Source organism: Theropithecus gelada, chromosome X, assembly GCF_003255815.1.
Source record: "Theropithecus gelada isolate Dixy chromosome X, Tgel_1.0, whole genome shotgun sequence".
In the NCBI taxonomy this organism is placed as follows: domain Eukaryota; kingdom Metazoa; phylum Chordata; class Mammalia; order Primates; family Cercopithecidae; genus Theropithecus; species Theropithecus gelada.
In genome coordinates this window covers 132,117,914-132,140,275 of record NC_037689.1, presented here as the reverse complement: position 1 = coordinate 132,140,275, position 22,362 = coordinate 132,117,914, and the positions used below count along the sequence as shown (strand labels likewise).

Genomic DNA, 22,362 nt, shown 5'->3' with positions numbered 1-22,362 from the left:
ACATGTATACAAAGAACACTGTATCCCATAAATGTATACAATTTTTATTTGTCAGTTTAAAAACAGCACAACTGCTTAACTTTATAAGCAGCATTTTCAGCATAAAAAATTTAATGATGGGGAGTTAAGTGGTAGCTCTTCTTCCTCTTTCCTTTTTTTGTTTGGGCCAATCCATTCTCTTCCTGTCTATAAGAAGAAAAGGGCTGTCTTGGTTTCACAAGTACTATGAGATCTCAGTCTGGCTTTGCTAATCAGATTGTACCACTGTCAGTGACTGATATAGATAGCTCTTAAACATAAACACTGGCATTTTTCTGAACTTAATTAAAAGAGCATATGTGTTTATGGGGGAAGAAAGGAAATACAGTTTATATTCCCAAAATGAAACATTTTATGATTTTTTAATGTAGAGAATTTATTAAGGCTTATTAGGGAGTTCTTGAAAAAAGGGGAAAGAGGAAAACTCTGTTAAAGGAGCCAGTGGGAAATGTATATGCATAAACTCCATTTACAAAAAAACAGAAAGCTACTTGTATTCTGTGGCTTCAAGGAAAGCAAACATTTTGCATCCAGGTGTTATTAGAAGCTCTGGGTTTGCCTGACCTCTCTATAGCTCAGTTCAGGACGCTGTGTACCAACAGCTGAGCCCTACTTGGCTATACAAATGCATCTAAGCTCATTGCTTTGGGCATGTTGCAGGACTAATTTGCAATCAAGTTAAAATGGGGCCACAGTAATACAGACCCTGAGACTGCTTTTTTTTCTCAGCCCAGAGGACTCCCCAAGAAGCTGGACAGTAGTCCCAAAATGAGTGGACCCTTCTTTGCATTTTTTTCTTCCCCAGTCCCCAACTCCACGTCAGCTCTAAAGAGTTCTAAAGACTTTAAATAGAATTCTGCCCACAGCTCCTGGGATACTGTGCATGGCCCGCATGATGGCTAAAAATACCTTCAGTTGGGCACCCCCACACAGCCCTCTCTTCTGGTATCTCCTTCCCATCTCTAGCCCCTCAGCCTTCTTTTCCCTCTGCCCGCAATAACTAGAGCCCACTTTCTCCCTCCCTTGTTTGGGATCCCATTCTTCCAGTACATCTCAGCAAGGTGTTAGAAAAGTCAGCTGATGAATTCACACTGTGTTGTGAATGACTTATAACCATCCCCAAGCCCGGTGTGGTGGCTCACACCTGTAATCCCAGCACTTTGGGAGGCCAAGGCAGGCGGATCACCTGAGGTCAGGAGTTCGAGACCAGCCTGGCCAACACGGTGAAACCCTGTCTCTACCAAAAATACAAAAATTAGCAGGGCATGGTGGTGGGTGCCTGTAGTCCCAGCAGGAGAATTGTTTGAACCCGGGAGGCAGAGGTTGCAGTGAGCTGAGGTCGTGCCACTGCACTCCAGCCTGGACCACAGAGCGAGACTCCATCTCAAAAAATAATGATAATAACCATCCCCCAACACACACACACACATACACACACACACGCACACATACACACACACACACACAATTCTACCCTTCACTAGGAATTGCAGGTAGTAGGAGAAGGGAGGCTGCCCCGCTTTGAGGATCTGTTCTCAGCAAGGAGTAAGTCCCAAAGTGTGCCAATGAGCTAGCTTTCCAACTAGCCAATGAGCTAGCTTTCTAACTAGCCAATGAGCTTTTCTAGCTCATTTGCAAGCTCATTAGAAAGTACATTCTGCTTTCCCCCTAATCTCCTTTCTCTCCCCTTAGAGATGAGCAACCGTAAACCTGGGTCTCAGTGACCTCCTCTTTAAGCTTTATCTGAGCTCAAGGGTATGCTGTCACACGCCTAGTCATCTTCATTTATTTCTCCTATCACATGGTGAGCTGTTCTTGGCTTTACGAAAATCAGAGGAAACGGATTCTGCCGTGTTCACATTTGGAGACTTGTACTAAATGAACCCCTAAACTCAACGACGTTATTGAACCCCTTCCTTTGAGACTGACTCAGTGCAACATAATACAAGAAGTGAATGTGTGGGGGTGGGAAGTGAGGTAGTCTAAAATGATTGCTTGAGGGACAACAGTCTCATTTCTCAGAAATTCTAGACATTTTATAATTATATTTGGATTATCTTTGGGGAGGGAGGAGAAGGAGTACAGGAAAGATGCTTGAGGGAGGGGGAGGAAATGGATGGCTTAGCTCTCTGGAAAAGAGTAGCCTTAAACTTGGGTGTTAATTTTGGGGTTTGAACAAAAATAGTTGTTTCCTTGGCCTAGTCCAGAACTACTTAAGGAGGAGGTTTTCATTCAGGGCAATTAGGCCCAGGTTGTGGGATGATGTTAAAGAAAGAAGGAAAGGAGGAGAGAGAGAGAAAAAGAGAGAGGCAGGAAGGGAAAGAAAACCCACCTAAAGCACATTTAGGACAAGGTGGTCTTCTATAGACCAAGACAGTAGTGCAGTAGTGATGGAGTGATTATCTCAGCTTCCAAAAGATGCCTCAGCAAATGTTATGCAGTATTCCAGAGCAGGTGGTTTCTTTACTTAACTGTTGAGTCATCTAGGACCAGCTCACATCAGAATTTACTTACTTGTGTTGTTATTGTTGTTTCCTTTTTGTTTGTTTTGGGGTTTTTTGGTGCAGGGGAGAGAAAGGGGGTAGGTTTTTGTTTGTTTCCTGCTGCTGCTTCTACTTTTGCTTTGTGAAAAACAAACCCCAAAAAAGTTGTCCCAGGAGAGACATTTCAGAGGGAACAAAGAGGAAAGGAAGGAGCCTGGCAGACGTGTGGGGCTTCTCTTTTACACCCCCAACACCCCTAAGAGAATAAGGAATCATTAATGGCAGAGTGAAAGACAGTGAGGCCAATCTGTGCCAATCAGAAACAAAACATTTCATCCAGGCCAGTGCATTTTTCTAGTGGGCTCCTGTGCCATGGTTTCCATTAAACAATGCAGCAAATTCGTCACTATCAAGGGAAGAGAAAGAGCTGCATTTTTGCAACTGGGGAAAAAGGAGAGAAATGTCTTGGGACATTTTTTGGCCCATTGCTATGCACACAGTAGGCATTCAACAAACATGAGTCAAAGAATGAATTTGTGCAGGGGTTACTTATCTCAGCAGGGAACGAAAGTGAATCCCTATATGCATGTACATTTCCTTCCAAACTTTAGGCGCTTTACTATGTGATTTATGTCATTTTCACTTGTAAAATGAAAGTTGAGTTGGAAAACATTGGATGATGTTGCTCTTGCTTTCTTCTTTCTTCATCTGTTACCTCCTTCTGACAGCATGTTTTAGATACTTATTCCTAGCGCTGCTTTTTCTCCTCACTGGTCTGCCTGCCACTCTTTGAGAGCTAGAAGCAATAGGACTAGGAAGTGGCCACAGAGCTTTCTATTGAAAAAGAAAACATAAAAAGCTAGAGAAAATAAAAGAATGTAAAGCAAAGATTTAAGGAGATACCTTGTCAATCAATGTGTAAACTACAAACTCAATCCACCTTCTCTCCCTTCCTCCCTCCCTCCCTCTCTCTTTCTTTCTTTCCTTTCTTCCTTTTTTTTTTTTTTTTTTTCTTTTTGAGACAGAGTCTGTCTCTGTTGCCCAGGCTGGAGTGCAGTGGCACAGTCTTGGCTCACTATAGCCTCAACCTCCCAGGCTCAGGCAATCCTCCCACCTCAGCCTCCTGAGTAGCTCAGACTACAGGCGTGTACTACCACGCTCAGTTAGTATTGTTTTATAGAGACAGGCTCTCACTATGTTGCCTGCGCTGCTCTTGAACTCCTGGGCTCAAGCAGTCCTCCCACCCCGGCTTCCTAGAGTGCAGGGATTACAGGCATAAGTCGCCACAACCTGGTCCCTTTCTTTAATATAAGATGTTTACAGTAGTTTTCATGTGTAATATGCATTGAAAAATGTAAAATTCAAAACCAGCATGTTTTTATGTTTCCACAATTTCAGTATTTTACAAGGTGTCCCAAAGAATTTATCAGGGACTCTATTGGTCATAATGACTTATGATGCCACTGCCAGTTTATAAAGTATTCGTATGATCATTTTAAGTAAGCCACTTGGCAAAATTTCAATATTTGGTTGATAAGAATAAACCACAATTCCTTCATAGGTTTTTATTTGATCAAATTTGTTGTAACAACAACAAAAAAGCAATAGGGAAGGGTTCATTAGTATGGTCTATGAGAGGACATTGAGTCCCCTAAAGAGGCAAGTATTGCCATCTTGAATTAAACTCTATCTCCTATCTCTTTATTCAGTGTTTGACACAAAAACTGTTCTGTTTTGGGTTAGTCTTGACGTTAAACACAAAAGGATGCCAGTCCTGATCAGTGTAAACTGTTGTTCTACATATTAGGGATATGTATTTTATACTAGAACATCATGGGAAAGTCACTTTAAAAAGCCATTGTAATCGTCCATAAACACCTGAGTTCCAACAATGAAATTAAAGTTCAGTTCTCTCTCGAATGAGTGTTTTCCTCTTCTTAATGCTTTAGGAACAGCCTTTTGCTTAAAAAATATATCACGTTTGAACTTTCAATAGAAAATAAGATGACTTGCCTCTTGTGTTTTTGTGTGCTCTAGAAATCCTCACTGGACGGCTTCCTGTTTCCTGTGGTTCATTATCTGATTGGCTGCAGGGATGAAAGTTTTTAAGTTCATAGGAGTGATGATCCTCCTCACCTCTGCGTTTTCCGCCTGTTCAGGACAAAGTCCAATGACTGTGCTGTGCTCCATAGACTGGTTCATGGTCACAGTGCACCCCTTCATGCTAAACAACGATGTGTGTGTACACTTTCATGAGCTACACTTGGGCCTGGGTTGTCCCCCAAACCATGTTCAGCCACACGCCTATCAGTTCACCTACCGTGTTACTGAATGTGGCATCAGGGTCAAAGCTGTCTCTCAGGACATGGTTATCTACAGCACTGAAATACACTACTCTTCTAAGGGCACGCCATCTAAGTTTGTGATCCCAGTGTCATGTGCTGCACCCCTAAAGTCCCCATGGCTCACCAAGCCCTGCTCCATGACAGTAGCCAGCCAGAGCAGGGCCATAGCCCAGAAGGATGAGAAATGCTACGAGGTGTTTAGCTTGTCACAGTCCAGCCAAAGGCCCAATTGCGACTGTCCACCTTGTGTCTTCAATGAAGAAGAGCATACCCAGGACCCTTGTCACCAAGCAGGGGCTCAGGAGGCCCAACCTCTGCAGCCATCTCACTTTCTCGATATTTCTGAGGATTGGTCTCTTCACGTAGATGATATGATTGGGTCCATGTGATCCTCAGGTTTGGGGTCTCCTGAAGATGCTATTTCTAGACTTAGTATATAGTGTACAAATATCTGACAAATAAATGCTCTTGTGGCCCTCATGTGAGCACTTTTGAGAAAGAGCAACCTATAGCAACTTCATGAATTAAGCCTTTTTCTATATTTTTATATTCATGTGTAAACAAAAAAAAATAAAATTCTGATCGCATAAAAATATGTTGGGCATTTTTATTTAATAAACACATATCTCATTTTCAGTATGGGCCAGGCATTTTTCTAAGTGGTTTGCAAACATTGGTGCGTGGTCCCTTCTCTCTAGGATGACTTCCCTCTCCGTCAAGTTCCTCTAAGAAAACCTTCCGCAATTGACCCTCTGTCTATATCCCCAGTTCCCTTACACTCTGCACCACTAACTTAGTACTCAGCCACATCGTTTCTTAGTTCAATCTACAACTGTGTCACTTTTTATCCACAAAAAGCATAGGTTGCACTGGTGAATTATAAACTATCAATGGTTCTAAGAAGCACTCACGTCACTACCCACCAGCTGGATGGTAAATTCCTGATGCCAAGAGCCAGAGCTTATGCTTTAGCCACAGACTGATAGTACTTTGAAAGGAGTTTTTCTCCCCCAACACCTATGATCAGAAAATTTTTGCTCAAGTTTGGTTATTAGCTTTCTCAAAGGGGTAAGAGAGGGGAGGAGGAAGAGAGAAAGGGAGGAGTAAGAGTAAGTGAATTGTTCAACAGAAATTTATTATTGAGGCCAGGAGTGGTGGCTCATGCCTGTAATCCCAGCATTCTGGGAGGCCGAGGCAGGTGGATCACCTGAGGTCAGCAGTTCACGACGAGTCTGGCTAACATGGTAAAACCCCATCTCTACTAAAAATATGAAAATTAGCTGGGAGTGGTGGCAGGCGCCTGTAATCCCAGCTACTTGGGAGGCTGAGGCAGGAGAATTGCTTGAACCCAGGAGGCGGAGGCTGCAGTGAGACAAGATCATGCCATTGCACTCCAGCCTGGGCAACAGAACAAAACTCTGTCTCAAAAAAAAAAAAAAAAAGTCCAGGCACGGTGGCTCACGCCCTCTGTAATCCCAACACTTTGGGAGGCCACGGTGGGCGGATCACCTGAGGTCAGGAGTTCGAGACCAACCTGGCCAATATGGTGAAACCCCATCTCTACTAAAAATACGAAAATTAGCCAGGTGTGGTGGTGGGCGCCTGGAGCGCCTGCTGAGGCAGAAGAATCGCTTGTACCTGGGAGGTGGAGGCTGCAGTGAGCCAAGATCGTGCCACTGCACTCCAGCCTGGGTGACACAGTGAGACTCCATCTCAAAGAAAAAAAGAAAGAAAGAAATTTATTATTGAGTGCTACTACATGCTAGGCACTGTCCTAGGCACAGAGGATATGGCAGTGAGTAGAAAGGGACTCAGAAAAATTGAGGTCACACAGAAAATAAATAAATAAATATTCAGACTGCAACAAATGCTATGGAGAACCTAAAATAAAGTGATATGAGATAAACTGGAGAAGGGACCAGCGTATTTAGGGAAGGCCTCTGAGGACTTGTCATTTCGACTCAGTCTTGAATGTGAAGAAGGAGCCAGTCCTGGGACGATTTGGAGAGAACACATTCCAGATAGTAAAAGCATCTCATTTAATCTTCACTACAACCTGTGAGAGAAATAATCTTCTCATATCTATTTTATAAATAAGGAAACTGAAGCACAGAGTGATTAAGATACTTGCCGGAGGCCACATACCTATTAAGAAGCAGACTATTTCAAAACATCATACTGTACACCATATATATATATATAATTTTTATTTGTCATTAAAAATAAATTAATTTGGCCAGGCACAGTGGTTCACACCTGTAATCCCAGCATATTGTGAGGCCAAGGCAGGAGGATTGCTTGAGCCAAGGAGTTTGAGCCCAGCCTGAGGAACATAGAGAGACCTCATCTCTACAAAAAAAATTTTAAAAATTAGCCAGGTATGGTGATGTGTGCCTGTAGTCCCAGCTACTCGGGAGGCTGAAGCAGGAGGATCACTTAAGCTTGGGAGGTCAAGGCTGCAGTGAGCTGTGATCGTGCCATTGCACTCCAGCCTGGATGACAGAAACCCTGTCTCGAAGATAAATTAATTAAAATTACACAACGTTGACACAATGTTTGCACATTTAATATAAGCAAAGTGCTTCAGCAGGGGGTAGATTTAGAAATTCGGTCATGGTAGTTGAAGAAACAGAGCAGTTAAATTTAAAAATCCCCTGCCTCTTCTTGAGGAAAACTAAGTAATAATCTCTGAAAACAGTGTATTCATGCAACAAATGTTTATTGAGCCCATCTTATGCACCAAGCACTATGTTAGATGCTGGGGATGCAGTGGGGAACAAGACTGACACAGTCTAATTGGGGTGAGGGAGACAAGTAGAGAGGCCTACAGAGATAGAGGCTATAGAGGCTACTGCAGTCCAGAGAATGTGCCTGTGCATAGACGTGAGTCCTTGGGCCGAGGTCATCCGAGAACGTGCCAGTAGTCTGGTCCAATACAATGGAGGTAGTGTAGCAGGGTGGTGATGGTGGTGAGTGATGGGGCTAGAGCATGAGTGGTATATGAGACTGTGTACAAGAGAGCTAGCACATCCCCCCTGCCATCCTCTCTTCAGAAGCTAACAAATTGTTTAATACTAAAACACAGGCAAGCAACTTTGCAAACAATCAATACTAGATACATTAGACTTGGGCTACGAGGTGCAAGTTGAGCATTTCACAACTGCAAGGGTGATATTCAGAGACTTGCCCTGAAGTTGCATAATGTATCAGCCTTGGAAAAGACTCAAGACCTCCATGGTAATAACAGGAGTTACTATGTGTCAGACACATTATACATGATCTCATTTAATCCTCACAACAGCTCTACAAGATGAAAATGATTGTCTCTGTTTTATAGATGAGGAAACTAAAAGAAGGAAGCTCAGAGAAACGGAGATTGTACCATTAGGAAATGACATCACTGAAACTCAAACCCAGGTTTGTCTAGCACCAAAGTCCACTTTCCCCCTCTATGCTCAAAACTCACTCCCAGAGAAGAGAGACTTCCATGTGGACTAGAAGATCCAGGAAGGCTTCTTGGTAGAGATAGGCAATGACCCTACTGTTAGAAGATGAGGAGGACTTGGCTAAGCAGAGAAGAGGATAAAGAGTATTCTTTGTGGGCATAACCCCTGGAACAGGGTGGACAAGTGCACCATGTTGGAGGGAGGCTGCTTAGGGGGCTATTGCTCTCACCTAGGTGAGAGGAGATAAGGACAGCAGATGGGAGAAGGAGTTGAAGGGTAGGAAGAGAAGAAAATGAGACCCATTTCAAGTGAAGAACAACAGGACTTCATTCATTCTAGCCTACAGGAAACAGTTAAATGTCTACATAAGCCTCATTCACGATTAAGAGAGAAATTGAATTTAGAGCGTGGAAAGCTCCAGGCCTTAGAGCAAAGAGACAGGTTTCATGGAGGACAAGACTTAAGCTATGCTCTGATTTGTCTGACTGGATATATGTGAAAAAGAAGATGTTGACTCAAAGATGTCACCATCAAGAGCCCTAGAAGCTCAGAAGGCATGGTAAGCCCTGGATTTAAGTAAGGAAATTGGGGTGATGGTAGAGGATGGGGGGAAGATGAATCTAGGATGGACACATTGAGTTTGAGATGACAGTGACATCCAAGTAGATATGTCCAGGAATCAGCTCAAGAAATGTAATTACTGGGAGATAAAGCCTTGGGGGAATCACATGAGTGCAGGAAAGAGAATTTTCTAATACTCAATCCTCATGGCATTGTTAGGAAAAGGGCAGGAGAAGAACAGTCATCAAAATAGATAGAAGAGAAGTGATCAGAGATACGGAAGAAGTATGACGCATGAAATTTTAGGGAGGAGAGTTGGGTAGACTATAGTCTCCGGTACAACACATGACAAGAGGGAGTAAGCACAGGCTTCACAGAATTGGGAGCCTATGAATTGGACCTGAAGTGAGAGGTAGAATTGAATCAGGTGAAGATGTAGGGGGAGGGCATCCCAGGCAAAGGAAACAGTAAGAACAAAGATGCAGGCCAGGCATGGTGGCTCATGCCTGTAATCCCAGCACTTTGGGAGGCCGAGGTGGGAGGATCACTTGAGCTCAGGAGTTCAAGACCAGCTTGTATTTTTATATTTTTGTACCAAAAATACGAAAAAAAAAAAAAAATCAGCCAAGCATGGTGGTGCATTGCATACCTGTAGTCCCAGCTACTTGGGAAGCTGAGGTGGGAGGATTGCTTGAGCCCAGGAGGTGAAGGTTGCAATGAGCCAAGATCGTGCCACTGCACTTCAACGTGGGTGACAGAGAGCGACCCTGTCTCAAAAAAAAAAAAAAAAAAAAAAAAAAAAGGTGTGGTCAAGGGTCATTCATGGGTTAATGTCTCAGGATAATTGGGCATAATTTTTCAAAATTCAATAGTAATTTGCACTTGTTGGCTTGGACATATCATTACTCAGTAAAAAGTGTTCTTCAAACATTTCAGGTGCATGTTTGATCTTCTCAATTCGATTGTATATTTCCTGAGCAGGGCAGGGTGGGGGCTGTCTCCTGTTTGTTTTGCCTTGCTTTGTTTTTTTTTTTTTTTGAGATGGAGTCTCACTCTGTCGCCCAGGCTAGAGTGCAGTGTCGCGATCTCGGCTCACTGCAGCCTTTGCCTCCCGGGTTCAAGTGATTCTTCTGCCTCAGTCTCCTGAGTAGCTGGAACTACAAGCTCATGCCACCATGCCTGGCTAATTTTTTGTATTTTTAGTAGAGATGGGGTTTCACTGTGTTAGCCAGGATGGTCTCAATCTCCTGACTTCGTGATCCACCCGCCTTGGCCTCCCAAAGTACTGGGATTACAGGCGTGAGCTACCATGCCCAGCCTGTTTGTTTTGCCTTGCTTTTCCATTACTTGGTGAAGGTACCCAGTAGATGGTCAATCCAGGTGACTGACTGACTGACTGGTACTGAGAAAGGGCGTGGGAGCCCATAAGCTAAAGGAACCATTCTAAAGATGGGAAGATAAAAACACCTTGTGAAAAACCTGCATTTCAAATTGACTAATTCATTTGCCTTTTGAAAATGCCACTTCAAAAGAGTGTTTTTCTCCTTTACTGTGGTAATGTTCTTTAATTTTTAAGATGACATAATTTATAAAAATCCATAACAGTGTTAATCATATTTGTGATAATAAGATGAAATGCTTCATTGCCAACAAAAGAAATGAACATTTTCACCTTTCAATCTCTGGGAAAGCCAAAAATGTCTGAAACCGTTTGTTATGATAATTGCTTGTCAAATATTTAAAACTTAGGGCCATAGCGAGATTTTTCACCCATAAAAGGAAACTCAAAGTAACATCTAAATTTTTATTCTCGTAGCCTGAAAGTAGCCAACCAGGTTTTTTAGAAAACTGTGTAAAGTATATGTAAATGTTAAGGGCAAAAAGTCTTTTCTTACTACTTTGAACCTATAGCCCACTTTGGAGATGCATAGAAATACACCCGTCCCTCCTTCACAAGTAATGAAGGCTTAGTCAAGCATTAAACTAAGCACACACACACACATACACACGTTTATAAGAAATACATTATCAGATCCTGTCATTTGCAACAACATGGAGGGAACTGGAGGTCATTATGTTAAGTGAAATAAGTCAAGCACAGAAAGGCAAACATTACATGTTCTCATTTATTTGTGGGAGCGAAAAGTCAAAACAATTGAACTCATGGAGCTAGACAGTAGAAGGATGGTTACCAGAGACTGAGAAGGGTAGTGGGGTGGGTGGTGGGAGGGAACTGGGGATGATAAATAGGTACAAAAAAATAGTTAAAAGAATGAATAAGACCTAATATTTGATAGCACAACAGGGTGACTATAGCCAATAATAATTTAATTGTACATTTTTAATTAACAAAAAGAGTGTAACTGGATTGTTTTTAACACAAAGGATAAATGCTTGAGGGGATGGATACCCCATTCTCCATGATGTAATTATTACACATCATGCCTGGATCAAAACATCTCATGTACCACATAAATATATACACCTACTACATACCCACAATTGTTTTTAATTTTATGAAAAAGAAATACATTATCAAGGGATGAGTGTTTATTTAAAAAAAAAAAAAACTGGCTTTCACGAAAATGTCCTTTAATTCTCATTAGTGTTAATCCCTACAATGGAGCTCTACAATATCCTGTTTAAATTGTAATTTTATTTGAGAATAAAACAATGGGTTTAAAAATTGTAATTATACTTGTTTATTTCCCACAAAAGAGAGAAACAAAGGGAGTGACTTGCAGTCTTGTGATTGTTCTACAACTTTTTCAGGAGAAAACAAATGAGGTCAGATTTCCGCTTATAAACTCACGTTGGTTATACAATTACAAGGCCTTCCGTATTCATTATCTATTGCTGAATAACGGATTACCCCCAAAACAACAAACCTTCATTGTGTCACAGGTTCTACGGGTCAGGAATCTGTGCACGACTTAGCTGAGTGCCTCTGGCTCAGTGTCTCTCGTAAGTTGCAGTCAAGCTGTGGCTGCCACTGTGGTCATCTCAAGTCTTAACTGGAGTTTGGAGAATCCACTCCCATGCTCACTCAAGTGGCTGATGGCAGGAGACCTCAGTTCCTCTCTTGTAGCTTTCTCCATAGGCTGTCCAAGCGTCCTCATAACATGGCAGCTGATGAAGAGGGAGAAGGGGAAGGGGATGACAAAAGGCCCAAGTTAGAAGTCACAGAAGTGACATCCCATGGCTTCTGCCATATTCTACTTGTTAAAAGAGTCTGGTCTAGCTCACAAGCTAGGAGGGATTACAGAAGAGTGGGAACACCAGGAGGCAGGATTAGTGGGGACCAGCGTAGAGGCTTCCTACCACCCCTTCAATCTTATCACACTGGCAAACTCCACAAATGCAATGTCCTTCAGTTTATTTGTGTAAATACCGTTAATGTCAAAACACAGGGTGGAAAAGGACATGCTATGCCACTGCTGTTTCCTTGTGTCCATCAGTTACATTTTCCCTCTTCAAGGAAAACAAGTTACAGGACTTGACTGATTGGTGAAAATCATTTCATAGGAAGCTTCTATTTATTTTTATAACAGGAGATTGACAAAGACAGTTAAAGCCAAAGGAAAAAAGCGTAAGATGTAAATCAAATAATAGCAATGATGATACTGGGTAGAGGCGCTAATGTTGGTTCTAATTATGTTCCCCACATTAGCAGTAATATGAACTCTTTCAACAATTCTCTAATGTAATGTAATTCAGATCAGGCCAAGGATACTCTAAAGTTTTTCAGAGTGGGGTGAGGAGGTAAGGGATCCAGGTAATGTGTGTCTGTGTGTGTGCACACACGTATATATGTATGTATATATATTATGTATACTTATATTTATTATTATCCAGCATCCAAGGACAAGAGGCAGGGGACTTTGCTTATTGACTTGCATATGAGTAAGTCATATAGTACACTAAACTCCCCACCACTTGCTACTTCCATTTTTCTTTGTTCTTATCCAATTCACAACCATCTGGCATGGCCAGTGGTGAGGTTCCTGTGGCTTACCTGAAGGGCAATGCACGAAATCGAAGTAGCTCCCAGAATGATGAAACACCAGTAGCGGAGAGGAGCTCACTTACTTGGCCTGGGCAGGTGGTGGGATTGCAGGAGGGTGCATAAACAGGTTTCTGAAAGGGAAGTGACAGGTTTGCCCAACTTTGCTCTGTAGCTTTGTCAGCATTCATTGCTAGATGTTCTCTGACAGGTAAGGGGGAATTGGTCTGAGTCCTAGAAGTAAATGCTAATACCAGTTTTCAAATATAAGGGAACATGAAATAATCCCTGCCACCTGGGAACATGAAAAAAATTCCCTGTCAGCGAAGGCACTTTTATTTTACAGTTACTAGGAAGAATATTTAAATTGCTCAGGTTATTTTCAATGTTGTTTTGGCTTTGTCATAACACCCTATTATATAAACACTATACGAATGTAAATTATTCACCTTTTAAAGTTACTTTAAAATTTTTGACTCTTCGCCAAATATATTTCTATCAAGAGCTCTTTAAAGCTCTGTCTGCAACTTAAGCACACATCTTTAAAAGAAAAGCTCGTTTTCCAAGTAATGCCTACAGAATATTTATTCTATTTTTGAAGCTGTATTTACATAACAAAGCACTAAAGGAAGCCCAGTGTAGGGAGAGAATCCAGTCCTAAAGCAACAGTGAGACTGGTTTCTATGGAGTTAGAGAAATTCTAGCTCTCTCCACTGCCAAGGGTGGGTCAGGACAGGAACAAATTGACCCAAAAGTAAGCCTCAATGTCATTCCTACAGCAACTCCCTGTGATAATTTACAGTCTGCAATCAAAATAAAATAATCTCTTCAAAAATCTCGTTCTTTTATGGTTCATTCTACAAATTAATTCTCATTTTCATTTCATATTTCATCAATTTAACTTTCTTTCGCTTTACCCAGGTAAAGAAATCACACGCCTCTAATGATAGATGCACCTAAACTCTAAATAGGTTTTGGTATTTGAGTTACAGCAAGTACAGGGAATGGAATATCTAAGTTGCCCAAGTTACTATCAATGTTGTTTTAACTTCGCGAAAATATTTAATGACAATTTTTTTAAACTGCCCATGAAAAAGAACATTCTCCAGTTTGAAGCTCTGCCACTACCAAAAAACAAAAACAAAAATGAAAACCACGGTCTCAATCCAGAAGGTACGTACTATATTTTCACTCCTCTGTTCCATCAAATCAGCACACAATAGCAAGTTTCTGTCTTTCAATTAATTTTTTAACCTGATATTTACTGGTATTTCATAGCATACTTTGTATGAGTAATTAAACAAAAAATTGATTAACTTTAAAGGTTAATTAATATCAAGTCCTAGTTGGGACTTCTGGTGTGTGCAACTGCAGGTGTGTGAGAGAGGGAGGGAGAAAGGGAGGGGGGAGACAGGGAGGGAATACCTGGGGTGGGGGAATAATCCAGTACATCTCCTGATACAGAATAGGCATATGATAAATAGTATTCTTCCACTCTTTATCTTCCCAAATAAGAAAGTTCACTCCAGTGTGGCATGGAGAATGGGATATTCTAATTATTCAGGTAGTCCTAGGTTTACCATAGTGTGTAGTCCACAGGGTTATACCATATAAGCCCAGAGAATCTGTTAAAAAACACTGCAACTAAAGTCACAACTCCTCTGCCTACTTCCAGGCCCCCCATAATCTTTTTTTTTTTTTTTTGAGACAGAGTCTCAGTCTGTCGGCCAGGCTGGAGTGCAGAGGTGCAATCTCGGCTCACTGCAACCTCTGCTGCCCGGGTTCAAACAATTCTCCTGCCTCAGCCTCCTGAGTAGCTGGGATTACAGGCACCTGCCACCACACCCGGCTAATTTTTGTATTTTTAGTAGAGACGAGGTTTCATCATCTTGGCCAGGCTGGTCTTAAACTCCTGACCTCGTGATCAGTCCAACTCGGCCTTCCAAAGTGCTGGGATTTCAGGCGTGAGCCACTGCGCCCAAGCTTTTTTTTTTTTTTTTTTTTTTTTTTTTTTGAGACAATAGTCTGTCACCCAGGCTGGAGTGCAGTGGCACGATCTCCACTCACTGCAACCTCTGCCTCCTGGGTTTAAGCTACTCTTCATTCTCCTGCCTCAGCCTCCCAAGTAGCTGGGATTACAGGCACACGCCACCAGGCCCGGCTAGATTTTGTATTTTTTAGTAGAGACCGGTTTTCACCATGTTGGCCAGACTGGTCTCCAACTCTTGGCCTCAAGCAATCGACCCGCCTCGGCCTCCCAAAGTGCTGGGATTACAGGCGTGAGCCACCGCGCCCACCCCCCACACCCCCATAATGTGACATCACCCTACTTGTCCAGACCAGTCTGTAATTCCCCAGTAGAAAGGCTCTGTCCAACTAGGTCCATCTCCTTTCAGTTCTTCTCTGTCTCCTGGCCTCTGAAAATGCTCTTTTGCCCATTCCATCCAAATTCCACCTTCCCTTCAAGGATCAACTTGAAGCTTAAAAGTATAAAATGATGGTGACAGATTTTCAGGAGAGAGTTTATAGTACTGAGCAGCTAATTTAAAAGCAAATTAATTCTATATTATTCCAGAGGATGTGTTCCAAGTGTCAGTCCCAGATGGACATCTGTGAAGCCAACGTGTTAGATATGAGTTCAACAACCCTTGGTCAGCACCAAGAACACCAAATGGTGCCTAAGCCAACTCTTGAGGATGTTAGCCATCATCTTTACCACCACCACAGCACCTTGTTCTCACTTCTTCTGGTTCCTTTTTTCCCTTCTCAGGTATATGTTCACTTAACAATATGTATTGGATTTCTTTCTAACTTGGCTGGGCACAGTGGCTCAAGCCTGTAATCCCAGCACTTTGGGAGGTCAAGGCAGGTGAATCACTTGAGGTCAGGAGTTTGAGACCAGCCTGGTCAACAAGGTGAAACCCCGTTTCTACTAAAAATACAAAAATTAGCCAAGTGTGGTGGCGCATGCCTGTAATCACAGCTATTTGGGAGGGTGAGGCATGATAATTGCTTGAACCTGGGAGGCGGAAGTTGCAGTGAGCTGAGATGGTACCACTGTACTCCAGGCTGGGTGACAGAGGGAGATTCTATCTCAAAAAACAAACAAACAAAAACAAAACAAAACAAAAAAACAAATATGTATTGGACATCAACGGATGCGAAGTATTGTGCAAAACGCTGAGAAGATACTTATAGACAGACATGTCCTTACCCTCTAGGAGCTTACTGTCTGTTAGGAAGAGAGTCTCAGAACAACTAAGTTCATTAAAGTGCTGTGACAGGACAGGACAGAGGCAGTTAACTCCAACTCTGAGGCCATCTGAGAAGGCTTCATGGAAGAGGTGGCATTTGAGCTGAGCCTAAAAAGGATGTGGAAATGGAAGGAACAGGGATATCCAGCATAAATGCATAAAGAAGGTGTGACTGGAGGAGTAGGAGATGCAAGCAGAGGTGAAGACTGGAGCCAGACTGTAGAAGGCCTTGAATGCCACATTAAGGAGTTAAGCTTTTTAGTCATCTGCCTTTTGTGCCGAGGATTAACATGATCAAAATTGTGTTTTCCCAGCAGAACTCCATGGACCACTGGGAGAGGAGCAGAACTCAGCTGACAGATAAATGGGGGGCCTGAAAAGGTCACCTTGATGACATCATGGTGGCAAGTGGAGACTCTGAACTTGAGGACAGATAGTAGGGACAGAGGAGAAGGACTTGGTTTTCTTTCTCTTCTTTCATCTTCTTTCTTTCTCTCCTCTGCCCTGGCCCTTGCTCTCCACCCTACTCTCGTTTTCACTCTTCCCTGCCTACGGCATAGGCATTCCTGGGGACTCTGGACTAAAGAAGCTGTTGAGCCCTGGGTTTAGGGCAAATGCTAAAATTAAAAACGGGATCTGGATTTCCATTTCCTCTTCCACGCGTAGGGCTGGGGCTTACTCTGGTCATGAACCGCTGCAAAATCCCACCCAATCTCAAGCCCAAGAATAATTTTAAGAAACAGGAGGCAAAAGAAATGGCATTATCCATCAGTCCTAGACACTCTATCGCTGTTTTTTTGTTTGCCTTTTGGTTTTTGTTTTTGTTCTTTTTTTTTGACAGAGTCTTGCTCTGTCGTCCAGGCTGGAGTTCAGTGGTGCGATCTCGGTTCACTACAACCTCCACCTCCCAGGTTCAAGCGATTCTCCTGCCTCAGCCTCCCGAGTAGCTGGGATTACAGGCGCCCACCACCATGCCTGGTGAATTGACACTCTATCTCTTACGTTTTAATTTTTTTAAATGCAAACGGATGTTCGGGGGAAAGAATGGCAACCATGAGTGAGTTCAGTTCCGGATGATGTCGTGTTACCATCTCTCATGTAAACATTTCAGATATGCACATTCACTTTCTCTCTGCTATTTCAATAACGTATTTCATGCTTTGGAAAATACTGCAGCTGCATCTTGGTTTTAAACAAAGATAGCATCCCTTCGCACTCTTCAATTTGTGATTCCCTCCTATTCTTTCTACCCAGCAAGATATTATTTGCCCCCAGGAGTGTTTTCTTTTCATATAACAAGATCCGGAAAGCGATGTCATTCAGACATCACAAAGCAGAGCTCTGTGCTTTTTACAGGACATCCTTGGTGCTGGTCACTTTTGGTTGGTGTTTTTGTTTGTTTATTTCAATTTTTTTGATATATCAATGGAGCAACCAACCTTCCAAAGGCACTTCAGCTTCCCTCAACAAGATTGCATTTAACAGGTTGACACTGATATACTGGGGTTTCTTTTTCTTTTCTCCTTTTTATAATTAGCTGAAATTCAAGGAAAGTGCTAGAAGTGTGAGGTGAAACTGATTACCATAATTTTATGGTGAAAGCAAGTGACTAAATCTAGCCTAGTACTATACTTGAACCCCCATTATGGCCACCACACCTACAAGAGATGGGTTTTTGGTCTCCGTGCCCCTGTCATTACATTTTGCTCTGTCAGTTCATGCTCTGTGCAAAGGACAGCAAGTCCTGGCCACTTACAGGTTGCACTATAGGGCCAGCATGGTGTAAAGAGACACTGAGACTGTCCTACACCCCTTCATTCTCGCCCTCCTTAGCAAAAAGTTCCAATCATTGCCATCATCTGAGACAGTCTTTGATTTAATGGGCAAAAATCCAGGAATAATTAAGACAATGACACTAAACACCCAGGAAAAAAAGAAAAAAGAAAAAAAAAAAAGCCTGGTTGAAAGAAGAAATCCAGGCAGCACTGAAGGTAGCGATTCTGCATCTTTGAGGAGGGAAAAGAGATCTAGAAATCAAAACCAACAGCTACCAATGACTTACTAAGCTTCTCTTTGGCAGAAAGGAAAAACTTACTAATTCATTCTACTTTTTCCTGGTGAGATCATGGGGGTAGGAGAAGTTAAGATTAGAATTTTTCTCCCAAAGTTCTGAGTTTTGCAAATAACTATATTTTATAATTAATTTCATAAAATAAAATAAAATAAAAATTACCAAAGGACCCTATCTTTTTTGTTTAATCTGAGAGTAGGACAAGCATTCTTACATTATGTATTATACAGTTACTACTCACTGCTAGCCATTGCTTGAACCCTGAAAAAAAGCCTTTACAAATAACACAATAGAAGCTTCATAACACAATTACAGTTTTCTTTCTGTTAAATTTGTAACTCTATCCTGATTCTATCTCTCTAAAGACTTCTGGATATTTACAACATAAGGAAAGTCTTGTTTCCCTAACTCAAGGCCTTCATTAAAAACACAATCATAAACAGCATTTCTATTTAAAATAAAAATGGGAAGTTCTAGAAATCTTCTTTGTAACTTACAAAAATAAGTTGTAATGCAACTTGATTCTCCAGTATCTATTTCCCAAGATTCATTCACAGTTGCTTTCCAGAAAACATTTTCCAAAATTTATGCCAAATACCATGTTATGCATAACTTCCTCGCTGAATATCTCTAGTCTAGAGCTAATTTATTTTTCTCAGCTGTGCCTTCAGAGCCTTCAAAGCTATTGCTCCCTCGGCTAACTATGATTATTCCTTATCAATATAATTTCCGAATGTTTCACGGAACAAAAAGAGAAAGGAAAATATGTGCTATTTTCCTGAAAACAGCTGCCTTGAAACACTATTTCAGAAGGGACCAAAAAAACAATAGATGGTGTGCAATTTTCATTTCAGGTTCCTAGTTGCCCCGTGAGAAGTTGCCTGACTACCAGTTGCAGGCCCCCCCTAACACCCCAGTTGGTGAGCTGTGCCTGTTTTCAATGCTAGGATAAGTTTCTCACCACTTCTCAGGGCAATTTATATCCTGTGAGTTTTGTCAAGTTGGGAAGGGCCTACCAAAAGAGAAGCCATTTGCAGAATCAGGGTTTGCTTCAAAGGTCCTAAGAAAATCCTTGAGACATCACAGTTGAAAAACATTTGAAGGTTGTTCACTTGAGTAAATGCTTAAGCTTGTCCTCCCTTACTTTCTCCGGCCTGTAGCAATATTACTCACCCTCAAAGAATTCATCAATATTCAACTGGCTCTCCAATTTGCTGAGGTAGCAAAAGGAGTTTAATAAAGAAAGCTGCTACAATTTGTCTTTAGAGAACATGCCACAAACTCAACTTTTATCTTATGTCGCTGGAATCTTCTGCCCTTTTACTAATTTAGGTGGGGAAATGAATGCTTACTTGTAGCAACCCAAGCAAATTTACCCACGAAGGCAAGCCTTAAAAACCCAGCAAAGCCTTTCATCCCAAGGGCACCAGAGCTTTATAAATGATCTATCTGAGGATTTAGAAGCGTGTTCAGTCACGTCTCACAGCCCGGCAAACTTTCAGCCCTGTCCACGAGGGTTTTTGAAAATCTTAACAGGGAAACTTGTAGCTTAGTAATAAGAGTTTTTAGCGCCCACCGAAACTGGACGAGTATCAGCCGTTTTAAAAACCTTTCCTGAAAAGAAAATCTTGCTCTGTAAAACCTTTTTGGTTAACTTTTCAAAACAGCTTTGCAGACCCTGGAAGACGCTACTCTTTTCCCTCCCCGCGCCCCGGAAAAGAGCCGCAGACGCCAGCGAAAGGCTGCGAAACGCTTGCAACGCCTTGGGTTTGCGAGATCGCCCTTGCAAAGACATTTCAGATTTTCCATCAGCTCTACAGAAATATCACAGTAAAATGCATGCGAGAGTTAAGTAGCTCAAACTGGAGCGCCGAGCACGGCAGATTCCGCGGCTTTATTTTTGTAAACTGATTTCGTGTGTGTGTGCGCGCGCGCGCGTGTTGCTGCTTTCTTTCGGCACCTGATTTTTTTTTCCCCCAGCGCCCGCACGCGGTTCTGGGCTACCCCGCGCGCCGTCTGCAGGCCGCGACAACTACGGCCTCCCTCGGGGAATGCGGTGGCCGGCCGCGGTGGCGACGACTGCAGGCGCGCGGCTCAGCTCCCCGCGGCCCACGGGTTTCTTTGCTCATCCATGGCGCAGCCGAGCCCACCGAGTCTGAGTCGGACCAGGGGTTGCTGAGAGCCGCCAGGAAGTCCCCACCCTGCACTGCCCCCGGGGCCAACGCTCTCGGCAGCTCCTCCGCAGAGCTTTGCCCCATCTGCCCCAAGGTTCCAATGGCCCCTCCTGGCCTGCCCAGGGCTATGGCAGCTGCAGGCCAGCTCTACCCATTGCTCTTCCCGTCCAGACCCCACTGGCCTTGAGCCCTGCTTGCTCGCAGATTTGTCCCACCCGGGACAGGGAAAGGAAAAGAAGCCGCGTTCATTTTCTTAGCATTCAGGCACTATTTTATAAGGGAACTCTTCCAAAATTTTCATTTAGGAAAGTTGAAAGAACGGTACAACGAACGTCTGTTTACCCCCCACCCCCAACAGGATGCAACAACTGTTAACATATTGCAATACTTGCTTCCTTTCTGTTCTCTCTCATAATGTGTGCGTATGTTAGCTGCATCATTTGAAAACTGCAGACATCGTGACATTTCACTTCTGTACACTTCAGCATGCATCTTCAAGGATAAGGACCTCCTTACCTTCAATACCATTCTCACAAATACAAAATAGCATGGTCCCTAATAGGGTCTAACATCCAGGATAAGGGCTCCTTTCCCTCCCGTTTTCCCCACTTCAGTCTTAAATATCAGTTTCCCTTCTTGTACTGGACACATGTGTAAACAATTGCTCCTCCCTCTGTTATGCCCACCAAAGGACTATGGGGCTCACCCTGTCCCGGGGCCTCTCTACCTGAGAGCTTGGTGGGGTGGCGAGGGCTGGGGCGTCTCGACAGACCTACACTCAAACGCGTGGCGAGAGCGCTGCATCCACGCGGTCTGAGACCCCCTGTTTCCTTTCCCAAACCATCTCAGGTTTGGGAAGCACCGAACAAGAAGCCTCGCTCAGCCACCTTGCGCCCTCCCGGCGGCTCAAAGGAACCACCAGAGGACCGGTGAGCGCGGGGCGGCGTCCATCGGAGGAGCCTCTGGGTGCGCGCTGTGCTATCTCCTGCCCTTGGCTTTGCTGTTTGCCATCCTCCGTTTTTTCTCCCCGAGCCCTCGCTATTCGTCTTGGTGTTGGTTACTCTGGGCGCCCAGTGCCCTTCTCGGCCCGCCCCCGCAGCGGGCCAAGGCTGCGGCTTCGAGCGCCTGCACAACCCCCTTCCCTACCGCTCCTTTCCTCCCCTCCCCCCTTCCGCCCCCGGGCCCCAGAGCCGAGCGGGGCCACCGGGGGGCGGGGAGCGCCAGCAGCGCGTGGCCACGCCCCCCGAGCCGGCTTTTTCTAGGGCGGCTCCGGGAGCCTCTCCGCCGGCTGCGCCGCTCGCCTCCCAGGGAGCGCTCCGCGCTGGCCCCTGGCTCCGCGCCGCTCCGCTCCGCTCCGCCTCCGCCACGCCGCTCTCCGAGCTTCGGCAGCAGCCAGCGTCCCTTCCGCGCTGCGACCCCGGCTCTCGGCTCTGCGTCCCTGTAGCTCCGTGCCCGGCACCTCGCGCCCCGCAACCTCGCCGTCTCCCAAGTCCCGGTCCCCGCTTCTGTCGCTGTCCGTCGCTGTCCGTGTGTCGCTCGCTCGGTCTGTCTCTCCGCCTCCCCAGCCCTTCCTCCCTCTCTCCCTCGCTGGCTTGCACGTTCGCTCGCTCTCGGACGCGGCGAAACAGCTTCGCAGGCAAATCCCAGAAACCTTTGCAAAAAGCTTGCAATGAAATTTAAGAAGTTCTTCGATTTCGGCGCCATTTTCGAGTGGAGCCAGAGGTGACATGCGATTTTTAAAAAAGGGACTTGGTGGCTGGCCTCTTTCCCGATTGTAACGTCTGTTACGGCAGGCCGAAAAAAATCTGGTGGTAATTCTGAAAAAAGTGCTGTGGCGTTTGGGGGTTGTAAAGCACGTTTTGGGGGCGGGATGGGGGCAAATCTGACCTTTAAAGTGTTTAACAAATGAGTGCGACCGGGAAATTCTCAGGAAACGGACTGGGGAAAAAAAACCTAACATGGAGGGGCGGGGAGAGAAAACTGAGT

The 22,362-nt window shown here is 43.8% G+C and overlaps 1 protein-coding gene and 1 long non-coding RNA gene across 4 annotated transcripts in view; one reads left to right on the top strand and one right to left on the bottom strand.

Annotated features, from left to right (window-relative positions):
• PLAC1 (placenta specific 1) overlaps nt 1-5,460 on the top strand; it is a 198,004-nt gene extending 192,544 nt beyond the window's left edge. For all 3 annotated transcript variants that reach the window (XM_025372465.1, XM_025372464.1, XM_025372466.1), the window contains one exon: nt 4,560-5,460. In XM_025372465.1, coding sequence (XP_025228250.1) covers nt 4,618-5,256 — 639 coding nt within the window. In that variant the 5' untranslated portion in view covers nt 4,560-4,617 and the 3' untranslated portion in view covers nt 5,257-5,460. The remainder of the gene's footprint in view (nt 1-4,559) is intronic.
• A 5,519-nt stretch (nt 5,461-10,979) lies between these two features.
• LOC112616414 lies at nt 10,980-21,279 on the bottom strand. Its single transcript, XR_003117632.1, has 3 exons — nt 21,083-21,279; nt 12,890-13,011; nt 10,980-12,003 (listed from the first exon to the last, which is right to left on the bottom strand). It is a non-coding gene; the product is annotated as an uncharacterized LOC112616414 (long non-coding RNA).
• Between the last annotated feature and the right edge of the window lie 1,083 nt (nt 21,280-22,362).